An 18433-nucleotide genomic window follows, 5' to 3' on the forward strand; every position below is an offset into this window, starting at 1 on the left:
AGTAACAAACAAGAACTTAAGTTTTTACTTCCGTTATTTAACGGCAGAACCCACAGATGCCGTCAACCCCTTAACCCACGTCTCTCAGTCTTATATAAATACCACGTCCTTAATTTGTTTACGTCTCCTTCGTCTCTCCGACTGTTTTTGCCTCGATTTCTTTCTTTCTTTTCTTTTTAATTTTTTTTTCTATTTTTGGCTTCATTTTCCAGAATCTAAATCACCGAGCTGTTCAAATCCAAAGCTTTCCGTTTTGGGGAAGGTCTCGGATTCTCGGCCGATGTATAGCCTGCATTTTTGTAACCCTATCGACATATTGTTGCACGTTTTCGGCTTATCATTTCTCCTCAATTTCTTAATATTGTTCAGCTCATATTCTTATCCGAAATCCATGCAACGATTTTAAGGTTTTTCTGATATCAAAGTTTCAAGCTTTAGAAGAAAGGATTAAAATTTCGTCGTTCAACCTCTAAGGCATTCAATTTCTTTGCTGTGTTATCAAAGTCGGCCAGGGTAAGTGGGTCTTCTCTTTCTTCTTCTTCTTTTCCCTATCTTTTTTTTTCTGAGCAACCAAACACAGCATTACTTTTCCTTTATGCTTTGCATTATTTTATACTGTTATTAAAGCTATTCGTTCTGAGTACGTGTTTTATGAACGAAAAACCACCAGTTTTTGATTCGTAGCTGTGCGAAAGAAGCAGAACAGAGCAAAGCAGAGAGCAGAGAAAATGAAAGTAGAGATATAAAGGACAGCAATGGAAAATAAAGAAAACAGCAATTGAGAGTATCGAAGGTAAGTCGTTTTCGAACAATAAATGATGCCAGATGGTAGGTTTCAATGTCCAACACATTGCTGCTAAATATTCTCGTCTATTAGTTCCATCTTCTTCTTCGTCTTCGATAAAAACTGATTGAAAATGAAAAACAAAACCACTCTACTGCTCCAATGTTTCTCTATGACATTATTTTTGGTCGCTTTCTTGAACATTGAATTTCTTTTATAGGTTTGAATCTATGCTGTTTACGTTAAAGCAAAGCATAGATATCAATTAGGCTACTTTCCCATTATGTTTCCTTCTTCACTTTTCCGATTACTGACTGTATAATTTTCAAAATATAACAATTACAAGCACTTGTTTTTGGTGTAGGATTCTTCTTCTCTCATTTTCTGTTCATTTTGTTTCTCTGTTTTCTTCATATCATCTGCAATTTTGTCTCGCATCTCTAAAGTCTAAACCAACCAGTGCATGCAAAATGTTTTATTTGACCGTCATTTCCCTCTGCGCCCTCATAATTCCACAATCCAAACATGAAACACAATCTAATGTTTTTAATACGAATTTATCTATTTTTTGTTGGTTTTATGCAGAAGAAGACAACAAGAAAACGTATAAATCAAAAGCAAAGAAAGAAAGAAAGAAAGAGAAAATGTTTACGTGCACAGCGTGCACAAAGCAAATGGTGGATGGAGGGGAAGAAGTAGATGGAGCGCGTGCAAGTGGCACGCCTAGCACCAAAGAAGCTGTCAAAAGCCTGACCACACAGGTTCTACTTCCTTCCCTTCCCTCTTTAGTCTTTAGTATTGTGGTTAGGAAATGAAAGAGTTTTATAATTTTTATTTTATCATTTAAATTTTATTTTTATTTTATAAAATTATGAATCTAATTAAAAGAATTAATTTTTACGTGACCCCGAAAACCAAATCATATTAGGATGAGAGTATATTTGCCGTATTTGGTGTTTAGGGTTTAGCAGCTTTAATGAAGAGATTAAGCTGAGGGTTGCATCTTGAAAACCAATAAAGACAAAGGCAACATCCTTGAAGAATCCAATGGGCAAAGAGGGTATTAATAAAAGTGGCTAAAAGTGAGAAGCTTTCGAGTAAAACGGCGAGGATGCAGTCCGGTTTATATTGGAGTAAACTGCACCGCTCACTGTGGTGCTGGGGCTATAAGAAGCTAGGCTCGTGGCTATTTGCGTAACTTGGAGCAACAAGAATCCTGCCTCTACCAAAGTCCCCATCAGCCATTCCAATTGTACAACGATCCCACTTTGTTCTCTTTAGGAACTAGGTCCCTATGAACCTCAATAATAGGCCATATCCAGACAACACCTCCGGTTCATATGGGTTCACATATACTGTACATTAGTTTGGATTTGAATGGATAAAATCACTTCCATGATTCCTGGCCAATATCCTCCCTACTTCCACTTATTACCTAGGTTCCATGGAGGTGTTTGGATAACTCATTTTTTTATATATAAAATTTTAGATCAGATATTATAATTATATTCGAACATATAATTTAATTTAATAAATATAAATTTTATATTTTGTGACTTTATGCAACATCTTTACTACGCGCGCATATATATATATTCATTCGTAGCAATTATATTTGTTGGTTAGTTAAGTTATTCATCTTTATTTCCTCATATTTTTTTTTCCCTTAGTCTATATAAGTTTAAGATTAAATTTAAATTTTATCAAAACAAATATTTAATTATTCACACAAAATAAACAATTAAACATCCTGATTTTTAATGTACTAGAGGTTATTGGGTTAATGAGTTGCTTATTGAGATAGAGGATAGGTGTCTAAAGATCTAATTTTTATGGGATTTTTGAATAATCAAAAATTAGAATTTAGTCAATCTGTATACGATTCGATTATTCACTTTTACTTGAACATCTGATCTTAATTAATTGAAAAAAAAACAGGTCGGAAATTTAAATTTTTAGATTAGATCAAATAAATAGGATCATAAATTTTCCACACCCGTGAGAGACATCTGACCACTAACTACCTGGTCAAATGTATTAAATAGTATAATGGCAAATAGGAAGTGGGGGTACCTTTAGAAAATACAACCCCGAGTGACATGTGCCTGACCACCATAGAATTCTTGTAGATCCACTGTGTTAGAAAAGTAGGCATATGGGGGAAAGAAAAGAAGAATCTATGCGATTGAATGTGCAGTGATATGATACACATTGACAGCTAGAACAGCTCTTCAGATGGTAGCAGACAAGTACAATTTATCAGTTCTAACTGTTAGGCCAACAGTGTTTTCTGTAGTTTGAAATCGATGATTCATAACAGACCAACAGTATTTGGCGCCTCTCATTAGCTTTGAATTCTATTAATGTGCAGATCAAGGATATGACATTGAAATTTTCCGGAGCTTACAAGCAATGCAAGCCCTGCACAGGCTCCAGCAGCTACAAGAAAGGAAGTCGACCGTATCCCGATTTCGATGCCGCTTCAGAAGGTGTTCCATACCCCTACATCGGTGGAAACACTAGCTCAACGCCTGCATGGGACTTCGTTAGTGCCATTCATCATCCAGGAAGATCGGACTTGAGATTTACCGGTGTATTCACTGGTGATAGAACTTCGGTGTATAGAGAGTCTTTCTCGGTGCAGGATTTGGTGTTGGAGGATGAGGATGAACCTAAGGAATGGATGGCACAGGTGGAACCTGGTGTTCATATAACTTTTGTGTCCCTTCCTCATGGAGGAAATGATCTAAAACGGGATTCGATTCGGATATGTCATCAACCACGCATGCCGGCAATGATTTCAGTTTCGAAACACATTGTACTTTTGAGTTTTTTGTTAGTGAAACTTAATTAAGGGTTTGTACATTGAAGTCGGGAGATGTTCAGCAAGCGGCAAGCACAACAGTGGTGGGGTGAGAACTATGATAGAATCATGGAGCTCTATAATGTAAAGAGATTCAATCGTCAGGCATTACATTCTCCCTCAGGATCTGAAGATGAGGTAAACCACCCACCTTCCTTTTAATACATTTTTGTTACTTAATAATCAATTTGAATTATGCACTGCAGACGCAATGGGATTCCTGTAATTCAAGGATGGGATCTGCAATGAAAAGTCCCATGCCTCATTGGACGCCGAGAAACAACTATAAGTCTTACAGTGCAGGGCATAATGGTGGCACAACAGGTGATGCATCGTTCGATGCTGCACGAACGACAACCTCGTCGAGAGACAAGCCTTCTGTTTCGATGAGCAATGCGAGTGAAATGGAAGCTGAATGGGTTGAACAAGATGAACCCGGGGTTTATATTACAATCAGGCAGTTGGTTGATGGAACCAGAGAACTCAGGCGTGTTAGATTCAGGTGATCAATTTCATATTTATTTATTTATTTATATCATTGTCTATAAATTTAGATATGTATATGGTTTATAATTTGGATATTGAAATTGGGCAGCAGCGAAAGATTTGGAGAAGTAAATGCAAAGCAGTGGTGGGAGGAGAACAGAGATAGGATACAAGCACAATACCTTTAAACTTTATAATTCTGTTGTTACAAATTGTTTAGCATTTGGATGTTCCCTCTCAATTTTGGCTATGAAAACACGTAGTGGGTAAAGAGTACTACCCACTTACCAAATAATGTTATGTCACTCAACACTGATCTGTCATTTTTCATACATGGTGACAACCCATTCGGGTTTTGTTTCCCATCTGCTGCTGGAACAACGTTTTTTTTTTTTTACTTTGTAATACAAAACATGATAGTTTAAGAATGAAATTGAAAACTGTTGTTATGGTTAGAGAGAGCAAATAAGATTAATTCCAAAACAGGCTCTTGAAAAATTTATCATCTTCAACAGCCAAAATGTCTGAAGCATTCGAGATACAAGAGCTAGAAATAGATCTTTAGCTTTTCGAAGATAAACACAATAACCATAGATAAATCGATGATCATCAACATCACTTCTCCAATCAACATTTGAAAAATGGACAAGAGTTAATACTTGACATTGTTGACAAGAAAACTAAAAACCATAAGTAATTGTTCCTTTCAAGTATCTCAAAATTCTCTTCATTTTTGTTCAATGAACATCTGTAAACTAAGCAACCATGATTTACACACACACGTATTGTAAACTTCTAACTACACTGCGATATGCATGAGGGTTACTTAGCTAGGGTTGCTAAGTTGTGCCTAAAGTCTAATGAAACAACCTATTTATAAGTGTTTCACAAGGGTTTTTAGGGTTAAGAGTCATTTGGATGAAGATAGAACAAAACGAGCTTCAATCGAGGTGAAATAGGCGTAGTCCAAAATGTTGCAAGTTTGTGTGTTGGCGCTGCAGTGCCATCATCATTCCCCAAAGGCGCATCTTTCTTCATTATTTTGCCCTTAACCCATACATCTAACTTCTAAGCCGTTTTTGGACCCTTAGAGTATGATTTGGGTCTGAATTCTTTCTCTGACATATAGGACACACAATTCCATTTGGATCAGTATATACGGTATATTATGGGTCTCAAATGAAGTTACTAAACTTAAGATAGAATTGAAATATTGAAATACTATACACAAATCAAACGACTTTAATGATTAAATGAATGATTGTTATCCTTCGAAGTTTTGGGTTCGAGTACGACGTCTGCATGAATGCATGAACGTTTATTGTTAAATAGTTAAGAGTTTTTCAACATATACTACATTCTAATCATCACTGACTAATAAAAAAACAATAATTATGAAAAATGTATACATGTAATGCAAAACACATTTGACTATCATGCATGCACTCCCTAGAAAAACACTACTCGTGTTTTGTATGATTCAACAAAATACAAAAGTATTATATAATGCAGTATAAATTACATTCGATCCGATTAACATTGTTATTTTTCTTTTGTTATCGTAGCAGAAAAATATGCATTATCATTTCATTGTTGAATGGCAGTCGCATGTTAATTTGGAAACAATTAATGAATTGAGAATATGGAGTTTGAAAATTTGTATATACATTAGAAAGAGGGAAAGGATCTTAAAAGGAGATTTAGAAATGAGTGATCAAATCCCATCCATCTGATTTAAATTAAATTGGAATTGCCTTTTTCTTTTTCTCTTTTCTTCTTTGTTTACTTACCTTAAGGCAAAGAGGGGTGTTGCCCATGCTTTGACAGGTTTTATACATTATTCCAACTTAATTTCTTTTTTATTAAAGACAATTTGAATTATCGTACACTATTAATCATAAACAAATTCCCATTTGGGTTGTTGTTTTAAGTTATTCGCCTCTGGATTAGTTAAACTAAAAAGTAAAATTCTTTCTTTTGAATTAATCACTGGTATCTGATTTATTAACCGACTAATCCAGATCGAATATTACAGAGTTGAGGACGACCCTCCTAACCCAATTTGCTTCATTCGCAAACGTCAAAATTCGAACTCCTAAACTTGCAACTTTGATAAAAAAAAAAAGTCTCCTTTCAATAATATTCATTCTCTTTTAACTCTATCTACGCTAATAAAAAAAATGTATTTTTTAAATAGTTTAAAGTGAATGTTTTAAATATTTTATTAACTCATCAATAATATATACACATTATGTAAATATTATAGTTCAAATTCAAAATATCTAAAAAAAAACATGTAAATCGTCAAATGTATTTTGAAGTAAAATATTTGTACTTAACGAATGTGGGCATTTTTATAAGAAAAGGTAAAAAATATTTATATTAAGAATTATTAATATAATAATATTTGTAGCTAAAATTCTAATCAAAATCCCAGCCATTGGTTAATCATAAAAAAATCCCAGCCATTGGTGTCTAAGATGTAATCTGAACCAATCACACTGCGCCACCTACCCTACTTCAGGTACACGTAAGACAACCTAAACCTTTATTACATCAGCAAAACACGTTGTCCCTACATGCTATCTACGGGCCGATCTTTGCCTCTAACAAGACCAAAATTTTTAATTTCCGTTATTTAACGGCAGAACCCCACATATGCCGTCAACCCCCTAACCCCGTCTCTCAGTCTCAGTCTATATAAATACCAACGCCCTTTGGTTTGTTATCGTCTCCTTGTCTGTACGCGTGATTTACTATTTTTGGATTCATTTGCCAAAATCTAAATCACTGTGCTTTCCATATCCAAAACATTCCGCTTTGAGGAAGGTCTCGGATTCTCGGCCGATATATCGCCTGCATTTTTGTCACCCAAATCCTTATATTATCCTACGTTTTCTGCTCATCTTTTTTCAGTTCGCTTTCTCAATCCAGATCCTTTGGATTTTAAAGCTTTGTGCTTTTTTTGTTTTCGAAATTTCTTGGTTCAATTACTGAGAATTTCAAAGGCTTTACTGGGTCATTGTTAAAGTTGGTCAGGGTAAGTGGGTCTTCTTCTTCTTCTTCTTATTCCTCTTTTCCCTAGGGTTTTTTGCTCAGCAACCAAACAGAGCATTACGTTTCCTTTATGCTTTGCATTGTTTTACACTGTTTTTAAAGTTATTCGTTCTGAGTATGTGTTTTTATGAACGAAAAACCAGTTTTTGATTCGTAACTGTGCAAAAGAAGCAGAGCAAAGCGAAGCAGAGAGCAGAGGAAATGAAAGTAGAGATTTAAAGGACAGTTAAGGAAAAGAAAGAAAACAGCATTTGAGAGTATAGGGGGTAAGTCGTTTTTGATCATTAAATGATGCCAAATGGTAGTTTTCAAGGTTTCAACCGAAACAAATCTCAATATTCTCTTGTCGTTTTGTCCATCAATTTTTCGACACTTGAAATAGGTCCATCTTATTCTTCTTCTTCTTCGAGAAAAACATATTGAAAAAGAAAAAGAAAACTACTCTACTGCTCCAGTGTTTCTCTGTGATATTATTCTTTTGGTCGCTTTTTTTTTTGTTTTTTATTCAAATTTGTTAATTTAATTTTTTTCAGAAACATCGGCTTGCTTGAACAGGGCATTGTTTTTAAGTTTGAATCTCTGTTGGTTACGTTAAAGCAAAGCATAGATTCCAATCTTGGTCCTTTGATCAATTAGGTTACTTTCCAATTGGTATGTCCCATTATGTTTCCTTCTTTATTTTATTTTATTTTCCCAATAATTGACTGCTTGCAAGCACTTTTTGTGGGGTGTAGGTGGCCTTACTTCTCTGATCCCGAGCTTACTCTTTTTCTTTTTGTTTCTCTTTTCCTTTGTGTCATTGTCAAAACAAAACCCATGAGGGATGATGCAGATGCAACACTCACACTTGTTGGATTGTTTTCTTGTTTCAGTTTGGTTTTTCTTTTGTTCTTTTCTCCATCTCAATGGGACACAGCCTATTATTCTACTGCAACAATGTCTCCTCATCTCAGTGCATGAACAATGTTTCATGGAATCATTTTCTTTTTTTTTCAGGTACAGGTACAGGAAGAGAATAAGACGACGAGAAATCAAAAGGAAAGAAAAGAAAAGGAAAATGTTTACGTGCATAGCGTGCACAAAGCAGATGGCAGATGGAGGGGAAGAAGAAGTAGAAGGAGCGCGTGGAAGTGGCACACCCAGCACTAAAGAAGCTGTCAAAAGCCTGACCACGCAGGTTCTACATCTATCTCTTCTTCTTTGGTTCATTCGTTCAATCTTATCTTTAGCTTAGGTTTTGCTTTTTCACTTCACTTTTTTCTACTTAAGGATTTTGATTGTGAAAATGAACAAAAATCATAATCCCAATTAGCTCATCTCCTTAGCCTCGGGACCACCTTCTTCTTCCACGTTTAATGCTGTAAAAGCTGTGCATGAACCCTTGTGTGGTTTGAATAAATGCGGCCAAAAGTGAGAACCTTTGTGCGGTTACAGTACAGTTTATATTTGAGTACACTGCACTGCTCACTGTTGTGTAGGGGCTATGGGTAATAGGATTTGAACGTAGGCAGCTCTAGGCTGTTGTTAAATGCTTGTTGGAGCAACAAGAAAATGAATCCTCATCGTTGTACAAAGATTCCACCTTTTGTTATGGCTTTTCTTTAGGACTAGGGTCCTCTAGGATTGTGAACAATAGGCAGATGCAGAGGACAATATCCCTTGATATGGGTTACATATTCTCTAGGCTTTAGTCAGGATTTTTAATGGACAAGATCCTAAACCCTACCTCCACTTATTAACTTCTTTATAGATCTCAGAATATAGTTGTTCCCAATATAGATGTTTTCAACCTTTTTTTAAATTCTATGTCGATCGATAGACACTTAAACAAAGAGAGGGAACAATATTTCTTTTGATTAACAAATGTCTTACATGAATTGCTTAATTAATAAAAAGTAAAGAGTTCAAATTTTTTTAATTTTATTTTAGGTGTCTAATAATTTTTATTGTTAGTATAGATAATATTTCATTCTTTTACTATTTTAAAGTCTAATCATTAATTTTCGTTTAAAAAAATTATCATCCAACAAATACATGACATGTGCTATAAATTTTAATTTCCTTTTACTTTCATGAAAAAAAACTACTAAAATCTATGATTTCTAAAAATAGAGACAATTATATTTCAATTAATCCTATAGAAATAGTAAATATGGTGTTTTAGGACGAAGTTGTTAAAAAACCATAACTTGTGGCAGCAGCCAATAGGAAGTAGTAAGGAGGGGGATATCTTTAGAAAAGACAGTGGGTGTATGTTAAGAAAGGACACCCCAAGTGTCCTGGGCTTGACCCACCATTGAATTCTTGTCGGTCCACTCTGTTTGAAAAGCGGGCATAGCAAAAGAAAAAAGAAGAAGAATAAAATCTATGCGTGCGAATGGGCACTGATACCATACAAATTGACAGCTACAACGACAGCTCTTCAGATAGTCGCAGACAAGTATATTTTATCAGTTCAGATTGGTAGGCCAACAGTGTTGACTGTTTTCCTCGTGAATTTTCACAGTTTGACAATCTCCTTTTTCTTTTTTGGGATGGAGTTTTCGTAGATCATCTTGTCGGGGTCTACTGTGTAGGTGACCTTGGACTTTGACTGACAACAATGAAATTAACCAAGTATTTTCCAATACGACATGATCTTGTTGAAGCCGAGCATTTTGATGAAAATGGAGTTGTATGTTTTATATTTTGTGCTTCTTATTGACTTGAATTCTGATAAATGTGCAGATCAAGGATATGGCATTGAAATTTTCTGGAGCTTACAAGCAATGCAAGCCCTGCACAGGCTCCAGCAGCTACAAGACAGGGAGTCGACCGTATCCCGATTTCGATGCTGCTTCGGAAGGTGTTCCATACCCCTACATGGGTGGAAGCTCTAGTTCAACGCCTGCTTGGGACTTCACTAGTGCCAGTCATCATCCAGGAAGATCGGACTCGAGATTTACTGGTGCATTCAGTGGTGAAAGAGCTTCGGTGTATAGAGAGTCTTTCTCGGTCCAGGATTTGGTGTTGGAAGATGAGGATGAGCCTAAGGAATGGATGGCACAGGTGGAACCTGGTGTTCATATAACTTTTGTTTCCCTTCCTAATGGAGGAAATGATCTAAAACGGATTCGATTCAGGTATGTCACCAACAATTGATCCATGCCAGCAATGATTTACCTTTGTATATAATACGGAAACTGACGTTACTTGGGCATTGAATATCGAAGTCGGGAGATGTTCGACAAGTGGCAAGCACAACGGTGGTGGGGTGAGAATTATGATAGAATCATGGAGCTCTACAATGTGCAGAGATTTAATCGTCAGGCATTGCATACTCCCCCAAGGTCTGAAGATGAGGTAAACCTGACCACCATCTTCCTTTTAAGATAATATTGTTCCAAGTTGAAGTTACTAACAGAAAAAAAGTTTTATACACTGCAGACACAAAGGGATTCGTCTTATTCAAGGGTGGGATCCGTGATGGAAAGTCCCATGCCTCATTGGACACCAAGAAACAACTATAAACCCTACAGTGCAGGGCCTAGTGGTTTATGTCCGGGTGGCACGAGAGGCGGTGATGCATCGTTTGATGCTGCACGAATGACGACGTCGTCGAGAGATGAGCCTTCTGTTTCGGTGAGCAATGCAAGTGAAATGGAGGCTGAATGGATTGAAGAAGATGAACCCGGGGTTTATATTACCATTAGACAGTTGGCTGATGGTACCAGGGAACTCCGACGCGTCAGGTTCAGGTAATCAAATTCATATTTATTTACATCATCATAAAGTAACTTTGCCTATAATTTTTTTTATGTAACTTGGATATTGAAATTGGGCAGCCGGGAGAGATTTGGAGAAGGAAATGCAAAGCAGTGGTGGGAGGAGAACAGAGATAGGATACAAGCACAATACCTTTAACTTTTATTATACTGTTTAGCATTTGGATGTTCTCTCAATTTTGGCTATGATACACCTTCCCGTACCTAAGTAGTGGGTAAAGAGTAGAGAAAGAAACAAGTTCAGATTCTACGAGGCAACTGGGTCTTTGTCACCTTTGCTTATGACAAAAACACTCAACCATACCACACTCATCTCCCTCAATTTTTCATTCATGCTCCTCTTTTTCCGCTTCTGTTTCCGTGGGACTACCCCTTCTCTTTATTATTATTATTTTTTTTTTTTGCTGTTGGTCTGCCAGTTTTCAGGGGGCTTTTTTTACCACCTTACAAGACCTTTGAGATTTTAATATTTGGGTCCGGAATTACGGTATCCACTGTTGTTTTGTTTGTTATTTTGTAATACAAAATTCGTAGTTGAAGAAATGGAATTCAAATTGTTGTTTTGTTCATCATAATTACTCCACTATACATCTACGCTTGAAATTCTGTAACGGTATAATATATTCTATAGTTTATCAAGATTACATATGTTTTAAAATTCGACCCCAAAAGATAAAAATTTTAACCATCCACCACAACTGCTGGTTTCATCATTCATGCCATAATTACAGATCTTTATGCAAGGGAAGAATTAATTACCAGGTGCAATGGGAATTAAGGAATTTCTATTTTCTTCTTCGCTGGACCTCTGAAATCTCGAATATCTTCAAATCGTAAAGCAAAAAAAAAATAAAAAATCAATGACCAAATATGCAAGAGAAAAAAATAAGTTAAAAATATCAACACACAACAAGTTTTAACAAATTGGCACTTTATTTATCAAAGCAAATGTCAAAGACAGTAAACTGGTCTCTTGTTTATCAAAGAAAACACTCATTTCGATATTTGGACTCCAGCGATTATTTATTATACGAACCATGACGCTAGGGCATATCAACATTACATGCTGCTACTTTTTTCCTGGTGATTCAAGTTTCACATGGGGGTAGGTATAAGAAACAGGTCACACCCCGCAGTCCACTGAACCCCAGCCTTTATAGGAGGAGTGCCTTAATTGCACAACATATGGCCGCCGATTCCCAATTGTCACATTTGCCAACTTATCCGCTACATCCGCAGCTCCAATGGCATTCAGGTCCTTGTTGATGGATGCAGCAGCAACTGGACCAAAAATTATATTTTCATGTCAAAGTCCAAATATCAAATCATAATAACACAGAAACATGGCTCTTAATTTTTTTCAAGATCCAACCATAATCATATTCACCAACCAAAATGTGTGTATATCATTCGAGAAACTGAACAAGTAGATGGCTATCAATAAGCACAACTATGGATCAACTTTAACCTTATATACAGGTCCCATTCCTCTTGTTACCAAGGGATGCTAATATACAGAGAGAAATACTCAACTAGTCATGATATTGATATAATTGAATCTAGATTAAAATAAATAAATAAACAGTGACCATTCAATATAATATAGTATGCTTACATGGACTTTTTCTTCCTGGTGGCCGATACCTTGGTTGTCTAGCAGAGCTCTTCAAGGACTTGTCATTATTACTAAGATCCTTTAATAAAGAAGGATCGTGTTTAGTCGCAATGTACAAAATCACTACTAGATAAGAAGAAAAGCTAAGACATACAAGATTACAATTACCTTATTAACCAGATCCAGCTTGAGTTGCACACCTGCAAGAATCAATCAATTAGTAGAAAATCCCACAGTATAAAACCTTAATGAGTTACAGTTTGGACAAAGTAACAAGGCAATGATTAAACAATAGCAAGAAATCTCTATGTATTCAAACATAGAAAGAATATGTATTCAAGCAACACAGACAATTTAATTGCTAAAACCATCACTGAGCACGGAGACTCGAACTTAATGCAGAAGTGCAGTTTGTTTATAGTAATATTACAAACATAGCAAGAAAACTCGATGTATTCATCATGTGCATGTACCTATATCCAACATCATTAATGAAGTATTTTTCAGTATTATTACACTAAATTTCATTACCTGTGCCCAAAGATGCACTTGCCTTTACAGTGGAATGATTGTCAGTTAGCTTTGAATTAGGTAGAGCCCCAGAGAATCTCCTACCTGATTGCCATTCCAATGTTCCTTTCTCCCCAACTAAGCATGCTAATTAAAAATAACGAATAAATTAAGGAAGATAACCGGCACCCAAAAGAAAAAAACAAGGTGGGGCAAATTCGTAAGAGTCTCAAACGAACCAGATGGAGGAGTTCTAGACACAGCAACTCTGGGGCGAAGAGAGGGTGGAACATAATAACAACTCTGCAAATCAAAGGGAGGTTATGTTATGAGAGGCCTAGCTACAACATGATTATTCTGACTTCATTAAAGAACATCATAGAATAATATTAAGAATGCAGAAGTAACTATAAAGGACACACAACCTGAAAGAATGGATGTCGAAGCGTCTCGGCAGCCATTGGCCTTTTGCAAGGATCCCATGAACAGAGAGACTAAAAACAAGAAGCAAAGCAACAGTCAATTTCCCTTGAAGCAATTCCATCAAGAGAAACAAAAAGCAACAGAGAGCAGAAATGCACTTAACGGTAATAAGGTTAATTGCATCATCACTTGCTGATGGTATCAATGTGGACAGATGCACACCAGGGAACTTCAAAAGTAAGATTTAAAAATATATTAGATTCCAGTCACTCATTAGACAATCCACACCAAGTGTTCACAGGTAAAAAAATTCAAATTATGTATGAAACTAATAACCATGCGATCACAATTCAGGGAGAGTAAGACCTGTGGGAACTGGTAGTTTATTGCTCTTGCAAGGTTAAGACCATCAGACCATAAATCCTTAGTTGGAGTACCGATTACACTGCAAATTTTGTAGATTTCATCTGCTTCGCTGCATGCATAATGAAAGGTGAGCATCAATCCTGTGAACAACCAGGAGAATACTCGTAGTTGCCAAACAAATAAGAAAAAATAAATAGATAAAATCAGTGCATATATAAGCTGCACAATCTCAAGGAGGTGTTCACAGCACATAAGGAAATTATAATAACATACTTGGCACCAGGAAAAAGAGGACATAAGGTGAACAATTCTGCCATTATTGCACCCATTGCCCACATATCTGTATGCAAAGTGAAAGAATAATCAGGACTGCCAGCATTTCCACTATTAAGTGAATAGTCAGTACTGATTGCACTGAAAACTCACCAACTTTTGAAGAATATAGGTACGATTGAAGAAGTATTTCAGGGGCGCGATACCTAAAGAAGCCAACACTTAGATAGTTCTAATAAATATAAAAAAAACAGAAAAGGTGGAAAATCAACTAAATCCTCAAGTATCAAACTTACCAGCGTGTTGACACATATTCAGTGTATGGAGGCTGTGAACTAATTTCCCGTGCAAGACCAAAATCAGCAATTTTGATTACATCTCTAGTAACCAACAGATTCTCTGGAAAGAACACAGCAGTTAGTTGCATAATATTTCTTTGAGAAAACATAAGATAGATAAACATGAATTCTACAGGCAAAATTTACATACTGTACCTGGCTTTAGGTCACGATGAAAATATCCACACTGGTGCACGTATGCAAGACCTTGAAAGACTTGGAAACACCAATTTCTGATTTCAACTTCTGAAAAAAGCTTTTCTCTGTCTTTCATAAGTTGGTAGAGATTGAATTCCTGGAATATTTGCATGTTTTGAGAAAAGCAATAAAAGCCCCAAAGAACATATAGCAAATTATAACACAAATACAAGCAGACGCTTACCATATATTCAAACACAAAGTACAGAATGTTATTTTCCCTGATGACTTCCTTTAGCTTCACAATATTGGGATGACTCATTCTCCTCAGTGACTGCCAAATGAGACAGATTATCATGCATATGAAAAAAGAGAAAAATCAGAAGAAAGTGACTCATATTACCTTAACTTCTCTCAAATTCACACACTCTTCCCATGTGTAATATTTCTTCTTCATTTTCTTAATTGCAACCTTCAAAACAGAATACATTAAAAAATAATGTATCAGAGCCAACACATTTAAAGATATATGTTTTAACAAGTTTAAATATATTAGATTGTGGGCATACTCACAACTTCACCAGACAGCTTATTAATAGCTTGCCATACACTACCAAATGTTCCATCACCAACTTCCTTTATTATCTTGTATCTAATACATTAAAAAATCGATAAGCAGAACTAGCAGAAAATAAATATCATCTAGGCATCCCAGATAAAACATCATACCTCTCCATTTTCTTGTAGAAGAAAATGTAGCCCTCACTTTAGTCAAGAGATGTATAAGAAACAATGGTAATGATATGACATATATCTTCAGTAAAAATTTTTGTATTAGAAACAATAGAACATTAACAAACTGTGTTGTTGGTCACCTCAGTCAATCAATTTCCTCAAGCAACATGCAAAACCATAAAACCAGAAATATTATGGTGGATGGGCTTCAGAGCTTTATTTGTTACTAAATCCATAGCTTCAAGCAGAGAACAAAGCATCAACGGAGGGAATAGATGAGCTCCACATAACATACTGACAGGCACCAACCAGAATTATTGATTTGCTTTATTAAACAGGAATGATCCGAAGCTTAATATACTTTCTCTTGGTTTTAAAAACTTAATCACAGTCAACTCATCTAGGCTAAATAGAAACTGTTGCAGAATGCTCAATACATCAATATTCATCACTAATCAGTATCCATCAGGAGCAACAACAGAAAACTGATAGAGAACTAGAGCTGCTAAAGTTTAACATGAAACTTTCAACAGTGTACCAAGAGTGTTAAGACCTGTGATAATAGAAGAATGAGAAGAAGAATACATTAAAGGTTAGAAAAGGCACAAATAGTTGACAGATATAAGAAAACATGATTATGCAAATATATAGAGCACCTGAAAGGCATTTTCCCAAAATTTTCAACCAGATGCAGTATCATCAATTCACTGCAAACAAAATATTTAGATCCTACCTATATGATTTTTAATCAAACAGAGAAGACAAAACTGCTTACTTGAAGAAGTTTGCTAAGGATCCAACACATATCTCAGAAGAAACTAGCATTCCAATTCTCGTGTTGAACGTTAAAATGATACAGGGGATTAGGTGCACTTGACAAAAGAAACCAAAAGGAAATCTCCATGAACAAGAAACCGCCAATCGAGCACTTCTTGGAATGAAAACACTCGGAAAAGGTAGCAATTTAACCAGAAGCACACTTTTTCCATGTCTTGAAAAGGAAAGTATATCACTTTAAATCCAACTCAGGTACAATCTAACATTGAAACAATATCAATTGAACTTTGAGTTAAGATATATCTAATCAGGGCACACAAAAAATTATGTTGCACAGAATTCTACTACTAAATGAGAATAATACCATGACTCATGAATAATACTAAAAATGAACGTATTGCTTCTTGTCAAAGGAATGGGAGAAGAGTATCACTCAGAAAAGAGTACATGCTAATTCAAGAATACGATACGCATAATGCAACTATGTAAAAAAAGTGAAATAATATTCATCTTAATAAGCAATATATATATATATATATATATATATATATAAAGAGGATGAGGTTAGCATGACCAGAGAAATATTCAATCAACAATTCTCAAATTAGCTGCAACTCAGCAGATCAGATAAATTATTCCCAATTCTAGATAACAACGATGGTTCAGGGTTTGTTTGCGGTGATGGTGGAAATGACGATTTATAAAAAATCAAACATGAAGGAAACCCACTGAAACAAGCATCAGGAATCAGAAACAGGAACGGATTAATTTAGGAAAAGAGCGACAGATCCCAAGATATTTTCTCATAAATCGAACACGCACACCCGTATTCGTGAAATCGCCTAAAGCAATAGGAAACAGTAGTTATGGCAAGCGAGGAACAAAGTATATATACGCATAAATCGAAGAATATATACAATTGAAAAGAACCCTGATCTACCCCAAACACGAACAAAATCAGAGGAAAGAAGAAGAAAGATGTAATCGTGGCAGATCTAAGGCAAAAGAGATGAACGGAAAAACCTGAAGATGAAGCGGTATAAACACCGTCGCCAAGGACGGGAGGAGGTGGAATCCAGAGCGTCCGTATTTCTCTCCCGCAAAAGTAGAATTTTGTGGGTGTTTAGAATTATGACGCTAAATATAGTCGCCTTTGCCTTAATACCACTATCAGTTAAGGCGGGGGTTCACCTCGTGTGTGAAACGAGTAAAAGCTTAATTTTAGCGTCATTTTATAATATGTTATTATTTAGGTGAAACTACATAAGTGGTCGTTGTAAGGTTTAAACACTTGTAGTCAAATGACTAAACTTTTAAAATTTATAATATGATCATTGAATTTTTATTTGCTGTCATGGAGATAATTATCATTAAGAAAAATTGACGTAACATATTAGATTCATCGTGTTCCCAAAAATTCAAATTTCCCAAAAAACTTCATTAATATTTCATTAAAATCTCAAACATGACCCGCTAAATTATAACAACCTTTGGGTTATTATTTAATTTGAAATTTGATCTGAATTTAGAGTCATCATCAACTTTTGGGTTAGGTAGATCGAATACCTAAAAATATGTTTTAAAACAATTTTAAGAAAAACAATTTTTTAGACAAAAATTAATATGTGTTTTCCAAAATTTTATTTTAAAGGGTTCTGGAGTCGATTACACGTGGGGAAAGGTAAGCACCCCCACAACGCCCAAAATTGATACTTAGTCGCTTATACGTTATCGTTATAGTGGAATTTGCAAGTTCGAGTCCAAAATTAAAACATTACCCTTTGTATCGTACATTGATTAATTATTTCGTATCACAAAATTTCTCAAAAATAGACTCGATTTATTTTAAGTTCATTTTTTGTTCGAATGTCATCGAATCACACTACTTCTATTAAGTGATATTTTTCACATCCATTCTACGATAAATGTTCATGAAAATATACGAGTAAAAGATATTAAAAGCAGTATCAAATAAATGAATATGATACAATTTAAAATAATATATAAACATATTATGATACTATAATAAATGAAACATACATATTTTAAAATGTCTATCCAATATAAACTATGTTAATGCATGTGAAAACAATAACATAACTATAACATAATATATATACGTAACTATAACATAATATATCTATGTAATAGTGTCTAGAAGGAAAAAAACAGGAGAAAAATAACCGACCAAAAATACCTTATAATATACGATTTTAATCAACTTTTTTTGGATTTGTCAAAATGACCAAGTAAATCGCAATGCGATCGATAATTCGCAACGCGATCTCCGGTATTGCAAATCAG

The 18433-nt window shown here is 35.3% G+C and overlaps 2 protein-coding genes and 1 pseudogene across 3 annotated transcripts; 2 read left to right on the forward strand and 1 right to left on the reverse strand.

Annotated features, from left to right (window-relative positions):
• Positions 1-1370: 1370 nt before the first annotated feature.
• On the forward strand, positions 1371-4321 carry LOC120187092 (annotated as a pseudogene).
• A 3870-nt stretch (positions 4322-8191) lies between these two features.
• LOC120187091 (protein BREVIS RADIX-like) lies at positions 8192-11093 on the forward strand. Its single transcript, XM_039190890.1, has 5 exons — positions 8192-8367; positions 9918-10312; positions 10403-10532; positions 10617-10927; positions 11015-11093. The coding sequence occupies exons 1-5, from the start codon at positions 8248-8250 to the stop codon at positions 11091-11093; spliced, it is 1035 nt and encodes a 344-aa protein (XP_039046821.1). The 5' UTR covers positions 8192-8247.
• An 836-nt stretch (positions 11094-11929) lies between these two features.
• On the reverse strand, positions 11930-16065 carry LOC120187177 (cyclin-dependent kinase F-4-like). 2 transcript variants are annotated; one of them, XM_039190961.1, is made up of 17 exons: positions 16009-16065; positions 15347-15905; positions 15191-15269; positions 15021-15089; positions 14862-14951; positions 14636-14774; positions 14438-14540; positions 14295-14347; positions 14142-14208; positions 13869-13977; positions 13666-13731; positions 13505-13573; positions 13319-13382; positions 13101-13217; positions 12738-12769; positions 12570-12648; positions 11930-12235 (listed from the first exon to the last, which is right to left on the reverse strand). In XM_039190961.1, the coding sequence occupies exons 2-17, from the start codon at positions 15352-15354 to the stop codon at positions 12078-12080; spliced, it is 1302 nt and encodes a 433-aa protein (XP_039046892.1). In that variant the 5' UTR covers positions 15355-15905; positions 16009-16065; the 3' UTR covers positions 11930-12077. The 2 variants fall into 2 exon arrangements, with proteins under 2 accessions (XP_039046892.1, XP_039046891.1); XM_039190960.1 differs by having other exon boundaries at positions 13101-13226.
• Positions 16066-18433: the final 2368 nt, after the last annotated feature.

Source organism: Hibiscus syriacus, unplaced genomic scaffold, assembly GCF_006381635.1.
Source record: "Hibiscus syriacus cultivar Baekdansim isolate YM2019G1 unplaced genomic scaffold, ASM638163v2 tig00113722_pilon, whole genome shotgun sequence".
Classification (NCBI taxonomy): domain Eukaryota; kingdom Viridiplantae; phylum Streptophyta; class Magnoliopsida; order Malvales; family Malvaceae; genus Hibiscus; species Hibiscus syriacus.

Coding starts and splice junctions, on each gene's coding strand:
- LOC120187091 (XM_039190890.1), top strand. CDS start 8,248: ATGTTTACGTGCATAGCGTGCACAAAGCAGATGGCAGATGGAGGGGAA. Junction 8,368..9,917: donor TCAAAAGCCTGACCACGCAG/GTTCTACATCTA, acceptor ATAAATGTGCAG/ATCAAGGATATGGCATTGAA. Junction 10,928..11,014: donor CTCCGACGCGTCAGGTTCAG/GTAATCAAATTC, acceptor GAAATTGGGCAG/CCGGGAGAGATTTGGAGAAG.
- LOC120187177 (XM_039190960.1), bottom strand. Junction 13,978..14,141: donor CCTCTTTTTCCTGGTGCCAA/GTATGTTATTAT, acceptor TTATGCATGCAG/CGAAGCAGATGAAATCTACA. Junction 13,732..13,868: donor TAAACTACCAGTTCCCACAG/GTCTTACTCTCC, acceptor TTACTTTTGAAG/TTCCCTGGTGTGCATCTGTC.